The 23040-nt window shown below is 37.7% G+C and overlaps 1 protein-coding gene across 2 annotated transcripts in view; it reads left to right on the forward strand.

Annotated features, from left to right (window-relative positions):
• The window catches only part of KIAA0319L (KIAA0319 like), a 109131-nt gene that overhangs the window by 50446 nt on the left and 35645 nt on the right, over positions 1-23040 (forward strand). For both annotated transcript variants that reach the window (XM_081226679.1, XM_081226678.1), the window contains exons 4-5: positions 17950-18193; positions 21074-21175. In XM_081226679.1, the coding sequence (XP_081082805.1) occupies positions 17950-18193; positions 21074-21175 (346 nt within the window). The remainder of the gene's footprint in view (positions 1-17949; positions 18194-21073; positions 21176-23040) is intronic.

Raw genomic sequence — 23040 nt, forward strand, 5'->3', positions numbered from 1 at the left:
TCTTACCAAGGAGGGCTACTACCTGGATAAGCATGAACATCCTGTGTGTGCCCTGCCAGGCTCCTACTCAAAACAGAATAGCTCATGATGGAGGATATTTTTTGTCATTTTGAATTACGGTATTAATCACTGGGGCTGGCTTGCCATATTTGGAGAGGGTAGCCCCAGAGTGGAGGCGGGGAAGAAGGAGAGAGGAGGAAGAGGGAGAAGGAGGGAGAGAGGAATGAAGAGATGGAGAAAAAGAATGTGAATAGAAACCTTTCATCATTCTGAATAAAGCTTCCTTGAAGAAAAAACAGGTGTATCCATCTGGGGCATGATTTATGACTTATGGTTTGTTCACAATTGGATTAGTTTTTATGATTTCTGTCAAGTGCCAGAAAAAATTGTCCCAAGGAAATTCCACCCAAGTCTCCCTGACCTTATACTATTTCTGAAATTTTTCAGTATTACTTCATAGTTTCTAAAGTAAAATAAGTTGCTCCATATCTCCTTTTCCTATTTCTTTAAAAATAACTAAATAATAATAATAAACAAACTGTTTCTTTAAAAATAAAAATCTGCCTGCCTTACTTAAAAATATTCCTGTGCTTCTACTTCTGGGAATTTATTCTAAAGCAGTAATTCCTTAATAAAGAAGGAGCTTCACTCACAATGGTGAGCTGGTATTTATTTAATTAAAAAGTGGAAGCAGTCTATCTAATAAGGGGAAAGTGACATAGCGCAGCCATTAACAATACATTTTTGGCTGCATGAATCGCTCTTTTTTTACTCCTTTCTACTTCCCACTCCAGCTACACTGAATAGAATGTTTGCTCTTCTGTGGATACCATACTTTTTAAAGCAGCTTTATTGAAGTATAATTGACGTATCATAAACTGTACATTTTTTTAATGGTTTATTTGTTTATTTATTGGCCACACTGTGCAGCTTGTGGGATCTTAGTTCCCTGACCAGGGATCAAACCTGTGCCTCCTGCAGTGGAAGCGCAGAGTCCTAACCACTGGACCACTAGGGAATTCCCTAAACTGTATATGTTAAAGTGTACAATTTGATTATTTTTGACATATGTACATACCCATAAAACCATCACCACAAAAAAGATAATGAACATATCATTACCCCCCAAATTTTCTCCTGTCCCTTTGTAATGTCTTTCCCATTCCCTCCCTTATTCCTAGGCAACCACTGATCTGCTTTAGGTTATTATAGATTTTCTAGGGTTTTTAAGTAAACAGAATCATATTTACATTATGTGCTCTTTTTTTTAAAGAAATTTATTTTATTTATTTATTTTTGGCTGCTTTGGGTCTTCATTGCTGCGTGCAGGCTTTCTCTAGTTGCAGCGAGCGCGGGCTACTCTTCATTGTGGTGCGCGGGCTTCTCATTGCGGTGGCTTCTCTTGTTGTGAAGCATGGGCTCTAGGTGTGCGGGCTTCAGTAGTTGTGGCACACGGGCTCAGTAGTTGTGGCACACGGGCTCAGTAGTTGTGGCTCGCAGGCTCTAGAGTGCAGTCTCAATAGTTGTGGCGCACGGGCTTAGTTGCTCTGCGGCATGTGGGATCTTCCTGGACCAGGGCTCGAACCTGTGTCCCCTGCATTGGCAGGCGGATTCTTAACCACTGCGCCACCAGGGAGGCCCTATGTACTCTTCTTTTTAACAATTTTATTGAGGTATACTTTACATACCATAAAACCCATTCCTTTTTTTTTTTTTTTTTTTTTTTTTTATTTTGCTGTACGCGGGCCTCTCACTACTGTGGCCTCTCCCGTTGCGGAGCACAGGCTCCGGACACACAGGCTCCGCGGCCATGGCTCGCGGGCCCAGCCGCTGCGCGGCATGTGGGATCTTCCGGGATAGGGGCACGAACCCGTGTCCCCTGCATCGGCAGGCGGACTCTCAACCACTGCGCCACCAGGGAAGCCCAACCCATTCCTTTTAAGTGTACAATTCAGTGACTTTAGTAAATGTATAGAGTTGTATATCATAACCACAACCCGTTAGTTAACACTTCCATAACCCCCAAAACTTCCCTGGTGCTTATTTGCCCAAAACTTCCCTTGTGCCATTCCTACTCCCACTCCCAACCCCAGGTATCCCCTAATCTGCTGTCTCTGTAAATTTTGCCTTTTCTGGACTTTTCATGTGAATGGAACCATGCAACATGCAGTCTTTTGTGTCTGGCTTCTTTCACTTAGCATAATGTCTTGATGTTCATCCTTGTTGTAGTATGTGTCAGTAGTTGGTTCTTTTAATTACTGAATAGTGTTCCATTGTGTGGACATGTCATAGTTTGTTTATCCATTCACCTGTTGATGGACATTTGGGTTGTTTCCAGATTTTTTAAGTTGCTGTGAACATTTGTGTGGTCTTTGTATGTATATATGTTTAAATCTCTCTTGGTCAGATACCTGGGAGTGGAATAGCTGGGTCATATTATAGGTCTATATTTAATATTTTAAGAAATTGCCAAACTGTTTCCCAAATAGTTGTACCATTTTACATTCCCATTAGTAATGTATGAAAGTTCCAGTTGCTCTGCATTCTTACCATCACTTGGTATGGTGAGTCTTTCTCATTTTAGATATTGTAATAGGTGTGTAATAGTACCTTTTTTTTTTTTAAGCTTTGCTTTTTAGTACTTTTAATGCTTCTTTCATTATTCCCTTGTGGTATCTCTTATAGTGCCATTTTATTTTATTTTATTTATTTATGTTTTAACATCTTTATTGGAATATAATTGCTTTACAGTTTTGTGTCAGTTCCTGCTGTATAACAAAGTGAATCAGCTACATGTATACATATATCCCCATATTCTCATTATGGTTTTGATTTGCATTTCCCCAAATAATGATGTTGAACATCTTTTCATGTGCTTATTTGCCATCCATATGTTTTTGGTAAAGTGTTCATATTTTCCCCCATTAAAAAAATTGGGCTGTTTTCATATATATATATATATATATATATATATATATACACACACATATATATTTTGCATGTAAGTCATTTATCAGATAAGGGATTTACAAATATTCTCAGTCTGTGACTTGCCTTTCATTCTGTAAGCAGTGTCTTTTTTTAAATTGATTTTTAAATTGAAATATAGTTGATTTACAATGTTGTGCCAATCTCTGCTATACAGCAAAGTGACTCAGTTATACATATCTGTCTATCTATCTATGTATAGATATAGATAGATAGATAGATAGATAGATAGATACATTCTTTTTTTAATATTCTTTCCCATTATGGTTTATCCCAGGAGACTGGATATAGCTCCCTGGGCTATACAGTAGAACCTTATTTATCCATTCTAAATGTAGTACTTTGCATCTGCCAACCTCAGACTCCCAGTTCATCCCTCTCCCTCTTTGCCTTCCCCTTGGTAACCACAAGTCTGATCTCTATGTCTGTGAGTCTGTTTCTGTTTTATAGATAGGTTCATTTTTGCCATATTTTAGGTTCCACATATAAGTGATATCATTTGGTGTTTGTCTTTCTCTTTCTGACTTGTTTCACTTAAGTATGATAATCTCTAGTTGTATCCATGTCGCTACAAATGGCATGATTTTGTTCTTTTTATGGCTGAGTAGTTCCATTGTATACATCTTCTTTATGCATTCATCTGTCAATGGACATTTTGTAAGCAGTGTCTTTTGAGGAGCAGATATTAATTTTGATGATGTCCAGTGTATCATTTTCTTTTTATGGATCATGCTTTTGATATTGTATCTAAGAAAGAGTTCTCCTAAGTTTTCTAAAGGTTTTATAGTTTTAGGTTTTAAATTTAGGTCTAGAATTTTTTTTGTGCACAGAGAGAGCTGTGGATGGGAGGGTTTTGTTTTGTTTTTTGGCATATGAGTATCAAATTGTGCTAGCGCCGTATTTTTACCATCCATTTTCGAACAAGTGAATTGCTTGTCACTTTTATTGAAAATCAGTTAACCATATGTTTATGAATCTATTTCTGGACACTATTTGGTTCCACTGATTTATTTGTCTATATTGACATCAATACCACACTGTCTTGTTAACTATAGCTTTGTAATAAGTCTTTAAATCAGATAATGTACTTACAGTTTTGTTCTTTGTTATCAAAATTGTTTTGGCTCTTCTAAGTCCTTTATATTTCCGTATACATTTTAGAATCATCTTGTCAATTTCTTTTTAAAAAGCTTTCTGGGATTTTGATTGGGGTTATGTTAAGGCTGTAGATCAATCTAGGGAGAATTCATAGCCTTATAATTATAGTGAGTCTGTCTACTGTTCCATGAACACAGTATATCTTTCCATTTGTTTAAGTCATCTTTAACTTCTCTCAGCGATGTGTTTCAGGGTACAGATTTTACGCATCTTTTGTCAGAATTATCCCTAAGTATTTCATTTTTGATACTATTATAATTGATATTTTTAAAAATTCAGTTTCTGTTTGTTGCTAGTGTATAGCAAAACAATTACTTATTGTATCTTAGGAAGATGTAACTATGGAAGGACACAGAGAGATGTAACGTTGCCTGCTTGGAAGATGGAGGAAGGGGACCATTAGCCAAGAAGAGTACATGGCCTGTAGAAACTGGAAAAGGCTAAGAAATGGATTCTCTCCCTCCTTCTGCTCAGACTGGCTAGGTTTTTTCAAAGACAATCTTTGGTTTCATTTCTTTTTCTCTATTGCTTTTCTATTTTCTATTTTATTGATTTCTGTCTAATTTTTTTTGTTTCATTTCTGCTGTTTAATTTGGATTTCATTTGCTCTTTTCTAGTTTCTTAAGGTATAATCTGAGGTTGTTGATTTGAGACTTCTTTCTTTTCTAACATGGGTATTTTAGTGCTATAAATTTCCCTCTAAGTATAGTTTTAGCCACATCCTACAGATTTTGATATTGTGTTTACAGTTTATTCAGATCAAAATACTTTTAAATTTCCCTTTTGACTACTTCTTTGACTTTTGGATTATTTAGAAGTATATTATGTAGTTTCCAAATGTTTTGGGGGATTTTCCAGATGTTGTTGTATTATTGATTGGTAATTTAATGCCATTGTAGCCAGTGAACATTGTATGACTTGAATCCTTTTAAATTTATTGAGACCTGTTCCAATGCTGAGAATATGGTCTATCTTGGTGAATGTTCCAAGTGCACTTGAAAAGAATATGTATCCTATTATTGTTGGGCAAGTGTTATATAAATGTCAATTAGATCAAATTGGTTCAGACCTTCTATATGCTTATTTTCTATTAATTTCTATCAGTTATTTAGAGAGGTGATGAAATATCACACTATGTTTGTAGATATATGTTTCTCCTTAGTGTTAGATTAGCTTTTGCTTCATGTACTTTGAAGTTCTATTATTTGATGTATATGGATGTATAAATGTTTAGGATTGTTGTGTCTTCTTGATGAACTAACCCCTTTATCATGATAAAATTTTTCCTCTTTATCTCTGGTAGTATTATTTGCTCTGAAATCTGTTTTGTCTGATATTAATATAGCCAGTCAGGCTTTCTTTGGTTAGTATTAGCAAGATATATCTTTTCCCATCCTTTTACCTTTAACCTATTTGTGTCTTTATATTTAAGGTGGCTTTCTTATAGGCTTCGTAGAGCTGGGTGTTGCTTTTTATCCAATCTGACAATCTCTGTCAATTACTTGGATTGTTTAAACCATTTAATGTGATTATTGATGTGGTGGGATTCAAATCTACCTACTTAGTATTAGTTTTCTGTTTGTCCCATGTGTTCTTTGTTCATTTATCCCTATTTTTATGCTTTTCTTTGAATTAATTATTTTTCATTCCATTTTACCTCTTTTTATTGACTTATTAGTTGTGATAGTTAAAAAATGACCCCCTGGGCTTCCCTGGTGGCTCAGTGGTTAAGAATCCGCCTGCCAATGCAGGGGACATGGGTTCAAGCCCTGGTTCGGGAAGATCCCACATGCCACGGAGCAACTAAGCTCGTGCACCACAACTACTGAGCCTGTGCTCTAGAGCCCGCGAGCCACAGCTACTGAGCCCATGCACCACAACTACTGAAGCCCATGCGCCTAAAGCCCATGCTCCGTAACAAGAGAAGCTACCGCAATGAGAAGCCCGCGCACCAAAATGAAGGGTAGCCCCTGCTCGCCACAACTAGAGAAAGCCTGTGTGCAGCAACACGAAGACCCAACACAGCCTAATTAATTAATTAATTAATTAAATTAATTAACAAAACAAAACAAAAAAATGACCCGTCGCCCCTCACCCCAAGGATGTCACTTTCCTAATCCCAGGAACCTGTGAATATGTCACATTACATGGCAAAGAGGTATTAGGGTTGCAGATAGAATTAAGGTTTTCAAACAGCTGACTCTGAAATAGGGAGATTATCATATTTTCTGAGTAGGCCCATTTTAATCACAAGGGTCCTTCTTCTAAAAGTAGAAGAGGAAGATGTGTGGAGGACACAGAGAAATGTAACATTACTTGCTTTGAAGATGGAGGAAAGGGACCTTGAGCCAAGGGGAGTGCGTGGCCTCTGGAAACTGGAAAAGGCTAGGAAATGGATTCTGTCCTAAAGCCTCCAAAAAGGAGCACATCCCTGCCAACCACCTGGTATAGCCCAGTGAGATCTGTATTTGTTGGGTTTCTCGCTTATAGAACTCTAAGATGATAAATTTGTGTGGTTTAAGCTGCTAACGTGTGTGGTAATTTTTTACAGCAACAGCAAAGAAATTAATACATAGTTATAATTCTTTATGTCGTGTTACTGGTTGCTGTGAAGTTTGTAGCATACATCTTTAGCTTATCAAGGACTAACTTCAACTGATATTTTACTAGCTCATGTATAGTATAAAAACCCTACAACAGTATGCTTCCATTCTCCCTTCCTGGCATTTGTGCTATTGTCGTCATACATTTTACTTCTATATATGTTATAGCCTCCACAGTGTATTGTTACTTTTTTTGCTTTAAACAGTCAATTGTCTTTTAAAGAGATTTAAAATAAGAAAAATATACACCTAGTTAGTTACTATTACCAGTGCTCTTTATTGCTTTGTATAGATTCAGGTTTCCACCTGGTATCATTTTTCTACGTCTTGAAGGACTTCCTTTATCATTTCAAGTAGTGTAGGTTTGTGGCGATAAATTCTTTCAACTTTTGTATGTCTGAAAATTCAGTATTTCACTTTAGTCTTTGAAAAATATTGTCACTATATAAGTAAATCTAAGTTGGCAGGGATTTTGTTTTTTTGTGGGTTTTTTTGTTGTTTTCTGTTTTTTTGGGTTGTTTTTTTTTTTACTTTCAGTACTGTAAAGATATTATATTATAGCAATCTCTTCTTGCTTGCGTTTATTGAGAAATCTGTTGTAATTTTTACATTTGTTCCTCTATGTATAATGTGTCTTTTTTCTCTTGCTCCTTGTTAAGATTTTCTCTTTATCACTGTTTTAAGAAATTTGATTATATTACTACTTGTAGTTTTCTTTATGTTTCTTATACTTGGAACTTGTTGAACTTCTTAAATCTGGGTTCAAATGTGGGTTTATAGTTTTTATCATATGTGGAAATTATTTCTTCAAATATTTTTCTGTGCTTCCTTTTTAAAAAATTTTTATTTATTTATTAATTTATTTTTGGCTGCGTTGGGTCTTTGTTGCTGCGCGTGGGTTTCATCTAGTTGCGGCGAGCGGAGGCTACTCTTTGTTGCAATGCGCGGGGTTCTCAACGTGGTGGCTTCTCTTCTTGTGGAGCACAGGCTCTAGGCGCGTGGACTTCAGTAGTTGTGGCACGCGGGCTCGGTAGTTGTGGCTCATGGGCTCTAGAGCGCAGGCTCAGTAGTTGTGGTGCATGGGCTTAGTTGCTCCACAGCATGTGGGATCTTCTTGGACCAGGGATTGAACCCGTGTCCCCTGCACTGGCAGGTGGATTCTTAACCACTGCACCACCAGGGAAGTCCCTGTGCTTCCTTCCTTTGAGAACTCAATTAGAAGCATTTTGGCCCCTTGAATTTGTTCTACAATTTGCTATGTTCTGTTCATTTCTTTTCAGTCTTTTTTTTTCTCTGTGTGTTTTGTTTTGAATAGTTTCTGTTGATATGTCTTTGAGTTTTCTTTGCATTGTCTACTTTGCCATTAAATCTCTTACAGTGTATTTTTCACCTTAGACACTGTAATATCTCCAGAAGCTTTATTTGGGTCTTTTAAAAATATATCTTCCATATCTCTACTTAATATATGCAGTTTCCTAAAGCTTTTTGAACATACGGAATCCAGTCATAATAATGATTTTAATATCCTTGTAGAAACGTGGGATTCACCTTAGATTTTTTTCCTGAAGCCCAAGATACATTTCAGCTTCATAAATATTAGATTCTTAATATTTTAAAATCCATCCCACAGGGGGAATTTCCAGTAATGGTGGAGAGTAAAGCATTTCTCTTGAACCTTCCCACAGATAATAAGAAGCTAGAGGAGAGTTTACTCTTGAAAATCAGTAACTGGAAATGATAAGAATTGTGAGTTTGCAGCTTTTTAAAATTTTTGCCTGAGGGCATTCATCAACCCCCATAGCAGAGGAAAGTGGCAGTGGAAAACCTCAGTTTTACTTTCTTATGGTGGCAAAGAACAGAGTTCAGGGTAGAAAAATTACCTGGAAACATAAGGGGAGGAGCTCTTGAAAGTTAAAAAGAAAAACAACAACACAGAAGAAGGTGAAACCCATAACCTGACTATAAACCCCACTAAAATCCCCTGGCTGAAACTCTAAACTACACCTACATGGAGAAATTCCAGAGGGCCTGGTGAAAAAGCATACAGAGATCAGAGAGGCAGAGTCCTGTCTTTGAAAGACAGAACCTAAACCAGGTGAGCTCTGTGAGTTTGCTGCTTTTTTTTAACTGAATTCATTACCCAACCATGTGTAACTCAGGTGGCAGAAATCTGATGTCTTATTTACTTGAGGTATCAGAGGACAGACTCTAAGACTGAAAAATTAGGGAGTAATCTCAGTCAGAACAGGCCCTGAATGTGAGTATAATCTATGGCCAAATTCTTAGCCAATCACCAGATTCACAAGAAAACCTACAGGGGACCAGGCTGAAAAAGTAGCTGCAAGAATTACAAAGAGGGGCTTCCCTGGTGGTGCAGTGGTTGAGAGTCCGCCTGCCGATGCAGGGGACACGGGTTCGTGCCCCGGTCCAGGAAGATCCCACATGCCGCGGAGTGGCTGGGCCTGTGAGCCATGGCCGCTGAGCCTGCGCGTCCGGAGCCTGTGCTCCGCAACGGGAGAGGCCACAGCAGTGAGAGGCCCGCGTACTGCAAAAAATAATAATAATAATAAAGAATTACAGAGAGATATCAGTTGCTGCACATTGCAAGGGAAGCAACTCTACAGATTAAATCCAGGTGAGTTACTTGCCTGCTAGGAAAAATACAGTGGCATTGGGGTAAAGGTAGACTAAACCAGTGAAACAGAATAGACTCCAGAGAAAGATGCACACAAATATGGCCAGTTGATGTGTCCAGGCAATTCAGTGGGAAAAGATAATCTTTTCAATAAATGGTGCTGGAACAATTGGATAGTGATATGGAAAAACATGAACCTTGACCCTTACCTCATACAATACAGAAAAACTAGCTCAAAATGGATTGTAGGCCTAAATTTAAGAGCTAAAACTATAAAACTTGTAGAAGAAAACAGGAACACATTTTTGTGATCTTGTCAATAAATACATAAATAAGTCACTAACATTTGGAACCATAAAAGTAAGAACTGATAAATTGGAACTCATCAAAATTACAAGCTTTTGCTGTTTAAAAGACACCATTAAGAAAAATGAAAAGGGAAGCAACAGACTGGGAAAATGTATTTCCAAATTAAATACCTAACAAAGGACTTGTTTCTAGAATATACAAAGAGCTCTTGTAACTCAGTTAGAAAACTAATAATGAAACAAAGGATTTCAACAGATAGTCTACCAAAGAAGTTATACAGGTGTCCAGTAATTACATGAAAAGGTGCTCAACATCATTCAGCATTAGAAAAATGCAAATTAAAATGGCTAAAATTAAAAGACTTATAACAAATTCTGGCAAGGTTATAGAACAACTGGAATGCTCATACTGGTGGTGGGACTATATAATGGCACAACTTTGGAAAATTGTTTGGCAGTTTTTTAAAAAGTTAAAGGTACATCTTCCATATGACCAAGCATTCTACTTACAGATATTTAACCAAGAGAAATGAAAGGATATGTTCATACAAAGACTTGTAGAGGAATATCTATAGCAGCTCAATTTGTCATAGCCAAAAGCTGGAATCACCTCAAATGTCCATCATTGCTGAACAAATAAATATATTTGTATATTCAAATATATTGTATATTGGTATATTTTATTTGTATAAATATATTTGTATATTATTCACTTGTAGCATTCAGTAGAATGTTACTCAGCAATTGTAAGGAAAGAACTGTTGGTACACACCGCAACAGATTAATAGCAAAATAATTTTGCTGACTGAAAGAAGCCAGAGCAACAAAAAAAGTATGTACTGTGTGATTCCACTTATATAAAATTCTAGAAAATGCAAACTAATCTATAGTGACAAGAAACAGAGCAGTGGTTGTTTGGAGGTGAGAGTGGGGAGGAAAAGTGACTACAAAGGAGCATGAGGAATCTTTGGGAGTGATGGATATGTTCATTGTTTTGATTGTGGTGATGGTTTCATAAGTGTACACATATGTCAAGTTTTATCAAATTGTATACTTTAAATATGTTCAGTTTACTATGTCAATTATATCTTAATAAAGTTGTAAAAAAATGGACAAAGATTTGAATAAACTTCAAAGAAAATATATGTCTGGCCAATAAACATGAGAAAATTTTCAACCTCATTAGTCATCAGGAAAGTACAAGTTAAATCTCAGTGAGATACCATGAGAATGACAAAAAAAGAAAAAAGGAAAAAGATCAAGAATACTCAGTATTGGTGAACTTGTGGCACAACTGGAGCTCTCATACATTGCTTGTGGAAATACAAAATGGTACAGCTTCTTTGGACAATAGTTAACCGATTCTTATAAAGTTAAACATATATGTAATTAGCAATAAATATTTCTAAGAATTTACCCAAGATAAATTAAAATATGTTTACAGAAACATTTTGTATTCTCACATTTATAGCAGCTTTATTTATAAGAGCTGAGAACTGAAAACAACTTAAATCTCCATCAGTAGATGAATGGATAAAGAAATTTTGGTATACCTCTATAATGGTATACTACTCGGTAATAACAAGGAGTGAACTATTGATATACTGATATGAATCTTAAAAATGTTATGTTGAGTGAAAGCAGCCAGAAACAAAAATAGTTTGTATATGATTCCTTTTATATGAAGTACAAAAAAAGCCCAAATTAACTAATGGTGACAGAAAACAAATCAGTGGTTGTCTGAGCCTGGGGCTGGAGGCAGGAATTTACTGCAAAGGGGCATGAACCAACTGTTTTTTTTAATATAGCTGACATACAGTATTATGTGAGTTTCGGGTGTATTACATAGTGATTTGACATTTGCATACTTTATGAAACGATATGTCTAGTGACAGGCTATCCCCATACAAAGTTATTACAATAGTATTGATCATATTCCTTATACTTTATATTACATCCCTGTGGCTTATTTATTTTATAACTGGAGGTTTGTACCCCTTGATCCCTTTCACCCTTTTCACCCCCACCCCTCAACCCACTTCCCTCTGGCAACCATGTTTGTTCTCTGTATCTGTGATTCTTTGTTTTGTTTGTTATCTGTTTGTTTTTTAGATTCCAGATATAAATGAGGTCATATGATACTTACCTTTCTCTGTCTGACTTATTTCACTTAGTATAATACCCTCTAGATGTATCCATGTTATCACAAATGGCAAGATGTCATTTTTTATGGCCGAGTAATATTTCATTGTATATATAATACCACTTCTTCATTCATTCATTCATCTATCAATGGACACTTAGGTTGCTTTCATAACTTGGCTATAGTAAGGAATGCTGCTGTGAACATTGGTGTGCATATGTCTTTTCAAATTATGGGTTTTTTTTTTTTTTCGGTACGCGGGCCTCTCACTGTTGTGGCCTCTCCCGTTGCGGAGCACAGGCTCCGGACGCGCAGTCTCAGCGGCCATGGCTCACGGGCCCAGCCGCTCCGCGGCATGTGGGATCTTCCCGGACCGGGGCACGAACCCGTGTCCCCTGCATCGGCAGGCGGACTCTCAACCACTGCGCCACCAGGGAAGCCCATGGGGTTTTTAAAATATCTTTATTGGAATATAATTGCTTTACAATGTTGTGTTAGTTGCTGCTGTGTAACAAAGTGAATCAGCTGTATGTGTATATATATCCCCATATCTCCTCCCTCTTGCATCTCCCTCCCACCCTCCCTATCCCACCCTTCTAGGTGGACACAAAGCACGGAGCTGATCTCCCTGTGCTATGAGGCTGCTTCCCACTAGCTATCTGTTTTACATTTGGTAGTGTATATATGTCCATGCCATTCTCTCACTTCATCCCAGCTTACTCTTTCCCCTCCCCATGTCCTCAAGTCCATTCTCTACGTCTGCATCTTTATTCCTGTTCTGCACGTAGGTTCTTCAGAACCTTTTTTTTTTTCAGATTCTATATGTATGTGTTAGCATTCAGTATTGTTTTTCTCTTTCTGACTTACTTCACTCTGTATGACAGTCTCTAGGTCCATCCACCTCACTACAAATAACTCAATTTCGTTTCTTTTTATGGCTGAGTAATATTCCATTGTATATATGTACCACATCTTCTTTATCCATTCATCTGTCGATGGATACTTAGGTTGCTTCCACTTCCTGGCTATTGTAAATAGAGCTGCAATGAACATTGTGGTACATGACTCTTTTTGAAATATGGTTTTCTCAGGGTATATGCCCAGTAGTGGGATTGCTGGGTCGTATGGTAGTTCTATTTTTAGTTTTTTAAGGAACCTCTGTACTGTTCTCCATAGTGGCTGTATCAATTTACATTCCCACCAACAGTGCAAGAGGGTACCCTTTTCTCCACACCCTCTCCAGGATTTATTGTTTGTAGAGTTTTTATTGATGGCCATTCTGACCGGTGTGAGTTGATACCTCATTGTAGTTTTGATCTGCATTTCTCTAATGATTAGTGATGTTGAGCATCCTTTCATGTGTTTGTTGGCACAAATTAGTGTTTTATTTTCTTTGGGTAAATACACAGAAATGAAATGGCTGGATTATATGGCAGTTCTATTTTCAATTTTTTGAGGAACCTCCATACTGGTTTTCATAGTGGCTGCACCAATTTACAGTTCCATCCACAGTGCACAAAGATTCTCTTTCCTCCACATCTTCACCAGCACCTGCTATTTGTTGTCTTTTTGATGATAGCCATTCTGACAGTTGTGAGGGGGTATCTCATTGCAGTTTGATTTGCATTTCTCTGATGATTAGTGATGTTGAGCCTCTTTTCATGTGTCTGTTGGCCATCTGTATGTCTTTTTTGGAAAAAATGTCTATTCAGGTCCTCTGTACATTTTTTTTTTTTTTTTTTTTTTTTGCGGTACGCGGGCCTCTCACTGTTGCAGCCTCTCCCGTTGTGGAGCACAGGCTCCGGATGCACAGGCTCAACGGCCATGGCTCACAGGCCCAGCCGCTCCGCGGCACGTGGGATCCTCCCGGGCCGGGGCACGAACCCGTGTCTCCTGCATCAGCAGACAGACTCTCAACCACTGCACCACCAGGGAAGCCCTGCACATTTCTTAATTGGATTTTTTTTCTATATTGAGTTGTATGAGTTCTTTGTATATTTTGGGTATTAAACCCCTTATCAGATATATCATTTGCAAATATTTTCTTTCATTCAGTAGGCTGCCTTTTCATTTTGTTGATGGTTTCCTTTACTGTGCAAAAGCTTTTTAGTTTGATGTCGTCCTATTTGTTTATTTTTGCTTTTGTTTCCCTTGCCTGAGGAGACATATCCAAAAAAAAATCAATATTAATATTATGTTAAGACCAATGTCAATATATACACTACCATGTGTAAAATAGATAGCTAGTGGAACCTGCTGTATAGCACAGGGAGCTCAGCTTGGTGCTCTGTGGTGACCTAGATGAGTGGGATGGCGGGGTGGGAGGGAAGTCCAAGAGGGAGGAGATATATATATATATATATATATATACACATAGCTGATTCACTTTGCTGTACAGCAGAAACTTACACAACATTGTAAACCAACTATACCCCAATTTAAAAAAAAAAAGTCTGGGTCAGATAGCTGACCACCTGTGTTTTCTTCAGGGAGTTTTATGGTTTCAGGTATTACATTTAAGTCTTTAATCCATTTTGAGTTTAATTTTATATGTGGTGTGATTAAGTAGTCAAGTTTCATTCTTTTGTGTTTAGCTGTCCAGTTCTCCCAACACCATTTTTGAAAAGGCTGTCTTTTCCCCATTGTATATTCTTGCCTCCTTTGTTGTAGATTAATTGATCATATAAGCATGGGCTTATTTCTGGGCTCTGTGTTCTGTTCTGTTGATCTGTGTATCTGTTTTTGCACCAGTACCGTATTGTTTTGATTATTGTACCTTTGTAGTATAGTTTTAAGTCAGGGAGGATGATACCTCCAGCTTTGTTCTACTTTCTCAAGATTGCTTTGGCTATCCAGGGTCTTTGTGTTTCTGTACAAATACTAGAATTATTTGTTCTAGTTCTGTGAAAAATGAATGTTTTTTGTTTTGTTCTGTTTTTGATAAGGATTGCCTTGAATCTGTAGATTGTTCTGGGTAGTATGGTTATTTTAACAGTATTAATTCTTCCAGTCCATGAGCATGGGATATCTTTACATTTGTTTGTCATCTTCAGTTTCTTTCATCAATGTCTTTTTTTTTTTTTTTTTGCGGTACACGGGCCTCTTGCTGTTGTGGCCTCTCCCGTTGCGGAGCACAGGCTCTGGACGCGCAAGCTCAGCAGCCATGGCTCACGGGCCCAGCCGCTCCGCGGCACGTGGGATCCTCCCAGACCGGGACACGAACCGCATCCCCTGCATCGGCAGGCGGACTCTCAACCACTGCGCCACCAGGGAAGCCCCAATGTCTTTTTTTTATCCTCATAATATTTATTTGTGTATTTATATATTATTGAGGTATAGTTGATGTACAGTATTGTGTAAATTTCAGGTGATTCACAATTTTTAAAGGTTATACTCCATTTATAATTATTATAAAATATTGGCTATATTCCCTGTGTTGTACAATATATCCTTGTAGCTTATTTATTTTATACATAGAATTTTGAACCTCTTTATCCCTTACCCCTATCTTGCTCCTCCCCCATTCCCTCTCCCCACTGGTAACCACTAGTTTGTTCTCTATATCTATGAGACTTTATTTTTTGTTATATTCACTAGTTTGTTTTATTTTTTAGATTTCACATAAACTTATAAGTGATATCATACAATATTTGCCTTTCTCTGTCTGACTTATTTCACTTAGCATAATACCCTCCAAGTCTATCCATGTTGTTGCAGATGGCAAAATTTCATTCTTTTTTATGGCTGAGTAGTATTCCATTGTATATATATACCGCATCTTCTTTATCTGTTCATCTGTTGATGGACACTTAGGTTGCTTCCATGTCTTGGCCATTGTAAATAATGCTGCGTTGAACATTTCGAATTTGTTTTTGTTTTTACGGATATATACCCAGGAGTGGAATTGCTGGGTATGGAAATTCTATTTTTAGTTCTTTGAGAAACCTCCATACTGTTTTATACAGTGGTGGCCCCAGTTTACCTTCCCACCAACAGTGTACGAGGGCTCCCTTTTCTCTTTCATCAGTGTCTTACAGTTTTCAGAGTATAAGTCTTTTACTTCTTTGGTTAGATTTATTCCTAGGTATTACATTATTTTTGATGCAGTTGTAAATGAGATTGTTTCCTTAATTTATCTTTCTGATAGATCATTATGAGTGTATAGAAATGCACCAGATATCTCTATATTAATTTTGCATCCTGCAACTTTATTGAATTCATTTATTCTAATAGTTTTTTGGTAGCATCTTTAGGATTTTCTATGTATAGTGTCATATCATCTGCAAACAATGACAGTTTTACTTTTTCTTTTCCAGTTTGGATTCCTTTGATTTCCTTTTGTTGTCAGATTGCTGTGGGTAGGACTTCCAGTGCTATGTTGAATAAAAGTAGTGTGAGTGGGCACCCTTGTCTTTTGTTGAGTATGATGCTGGCTGTGGGTTTGTTATATATGGCCTTTATTATGTTGAGATATGTTCTGTCTATAGCCAGTTTTAGAGAGTTTTTATCATAAATGGATGTTGAATTTTTGTCAGAAGCTTTTTCTGCATCTATTGAGATGATCATATGATTTTTATTCTTCAATTTGTTAATGTGGTATATCACATTGATTGATTTGTGGATATTGAATCATCTTTGCATTGCTGGGATAAATCCCACTTGCTCATGGTGTATGATCCTTTTCATGTAATGTTGAATTTGGTTCTCTAGTATTTTGTTGAGAATTTTTTGCATCTATGTTCATCAGTGATATTGGTCTGTAATTTTCTTTTTTTGTGTGGTGGCTTTGTCTGTTTTTGGTATCAGGGTGACACTGGGCTTCTAGAATGAGTTCACAAGTGTTCCTTTCTCTTCAATTTTTGGGAATATTTTGAGAAGGATACGTGTTACTTCTTCTTTAAATGTTTTGTAGAATTCACCTGTGAAGCTGTCTGGTCCTGGACTTTTGTTCACTGGGAGTTTTTTAAATTACTGATTTAATAATTTAATAATTTCATTACTGGAAATTAGTCTGTGGCATGAACCAATTTTTGTGGCTGATAGAAATGTTCTGTCTCTTGATTGTGGTTACATGGGTGTATACACTTGTCAAAACTCATTGACCTATACACTTTAAATGTGTGCAGTTTATTTTGTGTATTATACTTCCATTAGTTGATTTTTAAAAATCCATACAACCACCCTGTTTAACCATTCATCATTTCTCATTTGGATGAATGCAGTAACCTCCTAAGGGGTATTCCTGCTGTTGTCTTACTTCTTCAAACCCATACACTGTGCAGCAACCTGAATGATTCATTTAAAACAAAAAGCTGACCTACCTTGTCACTTCCCTGTATATAACCCTTTAATTGTCATCATCACCTGGCTTCTTAAAGTAGCATCTAATGTCTTCTTTAGTCTGACCCCTCACTGTCTTCCCAGCTCATCTTCTGTTACTCCCTGCCTCTCACTTTGCTTATGACTCTCATTTCCCAACACTAGCCATGTTAATCTCATTTCTTGTGCTTATATTCATCTCTCCCCTCAGCCTCTTCCCTAGTTTACCCTTTAAAATGCATCTCAGGACTCTGCACCTCCAGAAGGTCTTTATTTATTTATTTAAACCATCCTTCTTCACATGCTTCCTCTCTTCAAGAAAGAGAAGTACTCTGATTATGTTTCTTTGGTTCAGTCATAGCTCTTATAGGTATATTTACCATTTTGGCTTATTATGTTTCTAGTCCTTTCTTCCCCACTAGACTGTGTGCTTGAGCACAGTGATTATGTTTTAATTATATTTTGGATCCACAGGCCTGTTTTATAATAGTTGCTTAATACATATTTGTAGAAAGATTGAATATAAATATTAAGAAAAGAAGATAAAAGTATACATAGTGTAATTATTACTACTTTGTTTTAAGCAAAACTCTTCGCATAGAAAAAAAATACTGGGAAGATTTATATCAACATTTTAACACCATTTTGGGTGATAAGATTAGTTTCTTTAATATTTTTGACAGTTTTGCATTTTTCAAAAGAAAAAAATTAACATGCAGTTATTTCATGAGACATGACCTAAAAAACTGGCCGTATAACTTTTGCCTATTCAAATGAATTTTTGCATTTCTCTAGGTCCACAACACAGATACAATTTCTAATCCCTTAACCACAGATCTGACTGCGAAGATTCCTGGTTGGTCAAATGTATCAGTTCAACCTGAGGCATCAGAGGACCCGGGTGCTACTCCTAGCATTCAGCAAGTAAAAACCCCTGGGAAAATCCCGATTGCTACCCCTCTGCCAGTGGCTCCTTCCTACAGTTATGCCACCCCTACCCCCCAGGCCTCTTTCCAGAGCACCTCAGCACCATACCCAGGTGAGGCCCTTTTCTTCTGTCCTTGGAGATAGGATTTTGATCAAAGTGTTCCCTTTTTGGGGAAAGAAAGGAGGGAGGCATGACTTTGAAATACTGTAGGTTAAAAAAATAATAATCCTGTTAATGTCCCTGTAATCATAGGACTTGGTCTCTCAATCCTTTTTTCAATAAGCTCCAGCCTATGGGTATTTTGAGGCTCTTTCCAGAGCCAAATTCCACTGTACCTAGATTCAATTAAGTAATGTTCAAGGAGCCAAGCAAGCAGAGGCCACTGGGAAGAAAGAGTCGGAACTGTATAACTGTTTGCCTTCTGAATGGGTGATTGTGGGTCAGATATTTGTGTCTGTGATTTCGATAGCATCTTTATTTTTATTTTTTAAATATTTATTTATTTATTTATTTAGGCCGTGCCATGCGGCTTATGGGATCTTAGTTCCTTGGCCAGGGATCAAACTGGGGCCACAGCAATGAAAACACCGAGTCCTAACCACTGGACTGCCAGGGAATTCTGCATCTTTATTATTTTTATTATTATTATTTTTGCATCTTTATTTTTAAAGCAACTCATAGGCAGGAGATTTATACAGAGTGTTGCCTTAACAACGAGTCTGCTTCATAGTTCCGTTCTAAGGTATTAGGAGGAAATGCTTAATCAAGGGAACTAAGTTGATCTTTATCCCCTGAAAAAGTCAACAGGGTGAAGCAAAGCCAGTGAAAATGAATTTTTGCCAATTTTTAATTTCCTAAGGTTTCCTTCAGTGGTAATATAACATAAAATTTTAGTGTTTCAGTCCTGAGGCACTAAAGTAATTTTTGTATTCAGGCAGAATGGTTGTAATTTTTGGTGTAATTGTGAAAGTTTTGGGCTGAGCTGTATTTTTTTTTAATATAAATTTATTTATTTATTTTTGGCTGCATTGGGTCTTTGTTGCTGCATGCGGGCTTTCTCTAGTTGTGGTGAGTGGGAGCTACTCTTCATTGTGGTGCGCAGGCTTCTCATTGCAGTGGCTTCTCGTTGCAGAGCACAGGCTCTAGGCACGCAGATTTCAGTAGTTGTGGCACGCAGGCTCAGTTGTTGTGGCTCACAGGCTCTAGAGCTCAGGCTCAGTAGTTGTGGTGCACGGGCTTAGTTGCTCTGCGGCATGTGGGATCTTCCCAGACCAGGGCTCGAACCCGTGTCCCCTGCATTGGCAGGCGGATTCTTAACCACTGCGCCACCAGGGAAGCCCTGCGCTGTATTTTTGACCATTATACTTTCTCTAAGTAGAGTGATTTCCTTCTTTCTTTCTTTTCTTTTTTCTTTTTTTTGAAAGTTACTGCAGCAATTCTTATTCCACCTCCTGGAGTGTCTAAATGCTGAAGCTTCCATAATGGATGGTTTCATTTCTCCCCAAGTGCAGTGTTCCCAAGCAGACAGATAAATCTCAAATTTCATATTTGTCTAAGAAACCCTTTTCACCTTCCAGTCTTGGAATATGGGTGAACCAACCAGTTGTTTGCTTTAAGCTCTCTAGTTCCTAGGTCTCATACCAAGTGAACAATTATTGTTAGAGAAATAAGATTTATATAATCAGTGGTTCTCAACAGCCTGTAAACATTTTTCGTTGTTACAACCGTGGAGGAGGGGTGCTACTGACATCTAGTGGGTAGAGACTAGGGATACTACTAAACATCTTACAGTGCACAGGACAGTCTCCCCCCATCCCAACCCCAACATGCACAAAGAATTGGTCCAAAATGTTGTGGTCCAGAGAATTGGTCCAAAGAATTGGTCGTGCCATAGTGGAGAAGCTTTGACATGTATGGAATAGCTGGTGAAAAGCAAAAATATAGTATCTAGCTATTGGCTGATATGGATGTTCCAAAAATGCTAAAGTAGTTCAAGAAGTAGATAAGTTCGAACTGAAATGGTCTGGGAAGATTTTTTGGAGAGAAGCCTGGCTTTTAGGCTAGAAACAAAGTACTGTATTTATAATAAAGTAAGCACACACCCCAATTGAAGAAAAAAGCTTTAGCAAAGTCCCCAAGAGTAGACTTCTGTGGAGCACAAGAGGGAAAATGAGTATAACTAGAGGCAGAATTGGGTGGAAGGGTGAGATGATGTGATCAGATGATGATGGATCCCTGATGCCAGGTTAGGAATTTGGACTGAAACATGGTGTGGGAGTGGGGGTCTTAAGTAGGAGAGTATCATGGTGGGTGAGTATTTTAGAAAAATTCATGGTGATGGGTGTTTTAGGGAGACAAAATGGATTAGAATGGGGCGAGCTAGCAGAGGGAAGACCGGTTAAGATTCTTGGAATTATCTAAGTCTATGGCTGTATCAGTTGAAATGGAAAGAAAATTAAGGCTGGCCTTGCGGCCAACACTTGCCTTTTTCTCTAGGAACTTTATATATGTATTTTATTAGAAAGTTATGTATCAGCATGATGATCCTTGAAACAGAGTTGAACTCTGTTTATTGAATTCTGTGGAAAGTACTATATAAAGAGGGCTTAGGGAAAGACCATAGTTAAAATACAGTGGAGAAAAACTCAGAGAGAAAGGAAGAAAGTGGAATAATATGGTGTCATGATAACCATGAGTTTTAAGATGGAGGCAGTCAGCAGTATTAGATACCACAGGGGTGAAGGATGAGGGTTGAGAAACAGCTATTAGATTTGCTAAGAAGCACTTTGTTGATGACCTCTAAGGATCCTTTTCTGTGGAAAAGTGGGGGCACAGTCACGTTGCAGGGGATTAGAGAGTGGGTGAATAATGAGGAAATGAAGGCAGTAGCTGAATATTGTTTATAGAAGAAATTTGGCCACAAAAGGAAGGAGAGAAATGAGATAGTCTGGATCTAATTTCTTATCTCTTGTGTATTTTCTTCATTTCCAGTTATAAAGGAACTGGTGGTATCTGCTGGAAACAGTGTCCAGATTACCTTGCCTAAGAATGAAGTTCAGTTAAATGCATATGTCCTCCAAGAGCCAGATGCAGGTAAAACATCCACTTATATTTGTGTAATGTTTTAATTCATAATGGAATCTACATACATTTACTCTCTGTAAAAGTCCTATGAGAATAAGATAATAGCTTGAACATGCACAAATATTTATGTGATATGAGAGGCAATATAATGTTTGAGATCATGGGCTTTGATGTCAAGGCTGGATTCAAATCTGAGCTCAGCCAGTCATTAGCTGAATGATTTTAAGCAAATTATTTAACTTCTCTAAGTTTCCATTTCTTTCTCAGTAAAATGAGGATAATAATTCCTACTTCATAAGGTTACTTTAAGGGCAAAATGAAATGGCATAACGTACCTATATACCTCAGTGCCTAGCACATAGCTGATGCTCATTAAATGTAGATTTTATTATGCCCATTTAAAACTGAGACTCAGGTTAACCTGTTTATTTTGGCCAAACAGCTAGTAAGTAGCAGATATAGAACTTGTAGAGAAGTTATTCAAGACTACTACTAATATAGATTTGTCATGTAAAAAAAAAAGACAAGCCCAATGTAATATACAATATTCAAATTTATAAAATATATAAATTAGGGGATGATTAATTTATTACTTAAGAAAACTTTTGTAATATGTGCATCCCTTTAACCTTTGAAGTACATGTTAATATACCAAAGTTTGACTTATAAACACGTATTCTCTTAAGATTATCTGTGACATGAAGTGAAGCACATGTTGATGGAAAATGATTGCATTGGCTTTGTGTTAACTCTCATTATAAGGTTAGTCAAGTAGCTCATTGTAAGGCTAGTTAAGCAAAATGCCTTACTGTATTCAGGATGGGGTCCTTCCATTTTAGGTACACATGTTTCCAATACAATATCCCTACTTTCTGGGCCTAGTACCAAATAGTGTATTTATGCAAAAACTACTTTTCCAGAACCTAAATGCCCTCTCTGTCCTTTTTTTTTTTTTTTTTTTTAAAGAAGATGTTGGGGGTAGGAGTTTATTAATTAATTTATTTATTTTTGCTGTGTTGTGTCTTCGTTTCTGTGAGAGGGCTTTCTCTAGTTGTGGCAAGCGGGGGCCACTCTTCATCGCGGTGCGCGGGCCTCTCTTGTTGCAGAGCACAGGCTCCAGACACACAGGCTCAGTAGTTGTGGCTCACGGGCCCAGCTGCTCCGCGGCATGTAGGATCCTCCCAGACCAGGGCTCTAACCTGTGTCCCCTGCATTAGCAGGCAGATTCTCAACCACTGCACCACCAGGGAAGCCCCCTCTCTGTTCTTTATTTCTGCCCTCACATTGCGTTTTCCTTATCAGTTCATTCCACCTTCCTATAGAGAAACATATTCCTTTCCTCTTCTGGTGATAAGTTAAGGTGAATGGATTTGGTGGCCTTTGAAGATTCAGGTAAAGAAAGAACTGCTTTGAGCTGCAGTTACTTCCACTCTTCTGTGAAAGATATCCTGGCTGTACTGTATTTTCTTTTCTAAGCCCTATTTGCATATACATTTCTGTGAGTTGATATCACCTTGTATATCAGTATTCCAAAACACATCAGTTCAAAAACAGATTCTTTCAACTCTCCGCTCCCCAGTTTGTTCAGTATTAATCAGATACATGAGATGGATGGTTTCAAACTTTCAAAGGTTGGGGACGATGAGACAGGACCAGCTCTGCCTGTTCTTCATTCCTCTCATCTCCTATGGCAGCCCCTGCAGCACCTCTCAGGATCCCTCTAGGGTTCAGAGGCGTGACTTGAAAACCACTGCCCTAAATCATTAAAACCAGCATTCTGTCTAACAGACCTATACTCAGTTGTTCCTACCCTTGGGCAAATTCCTGTCTGCAAGGCATAATTCGTCCCCTGAGCTTTCCTGTTCTAAGAGTAT

Source organism: Mesoplodon bidens (assembly GCF_964165515.1).
Source record: "Mesoplodon bidens genome assembly, chromosome: 2".
In the NCBI taxonomy this organism is placed as follows: Eukaryota; Metazoa; Chordata; class Mammalia; order Artiodactyla; family Ziphiidae; genus Mesoplodon; species Mesoplodon bidens.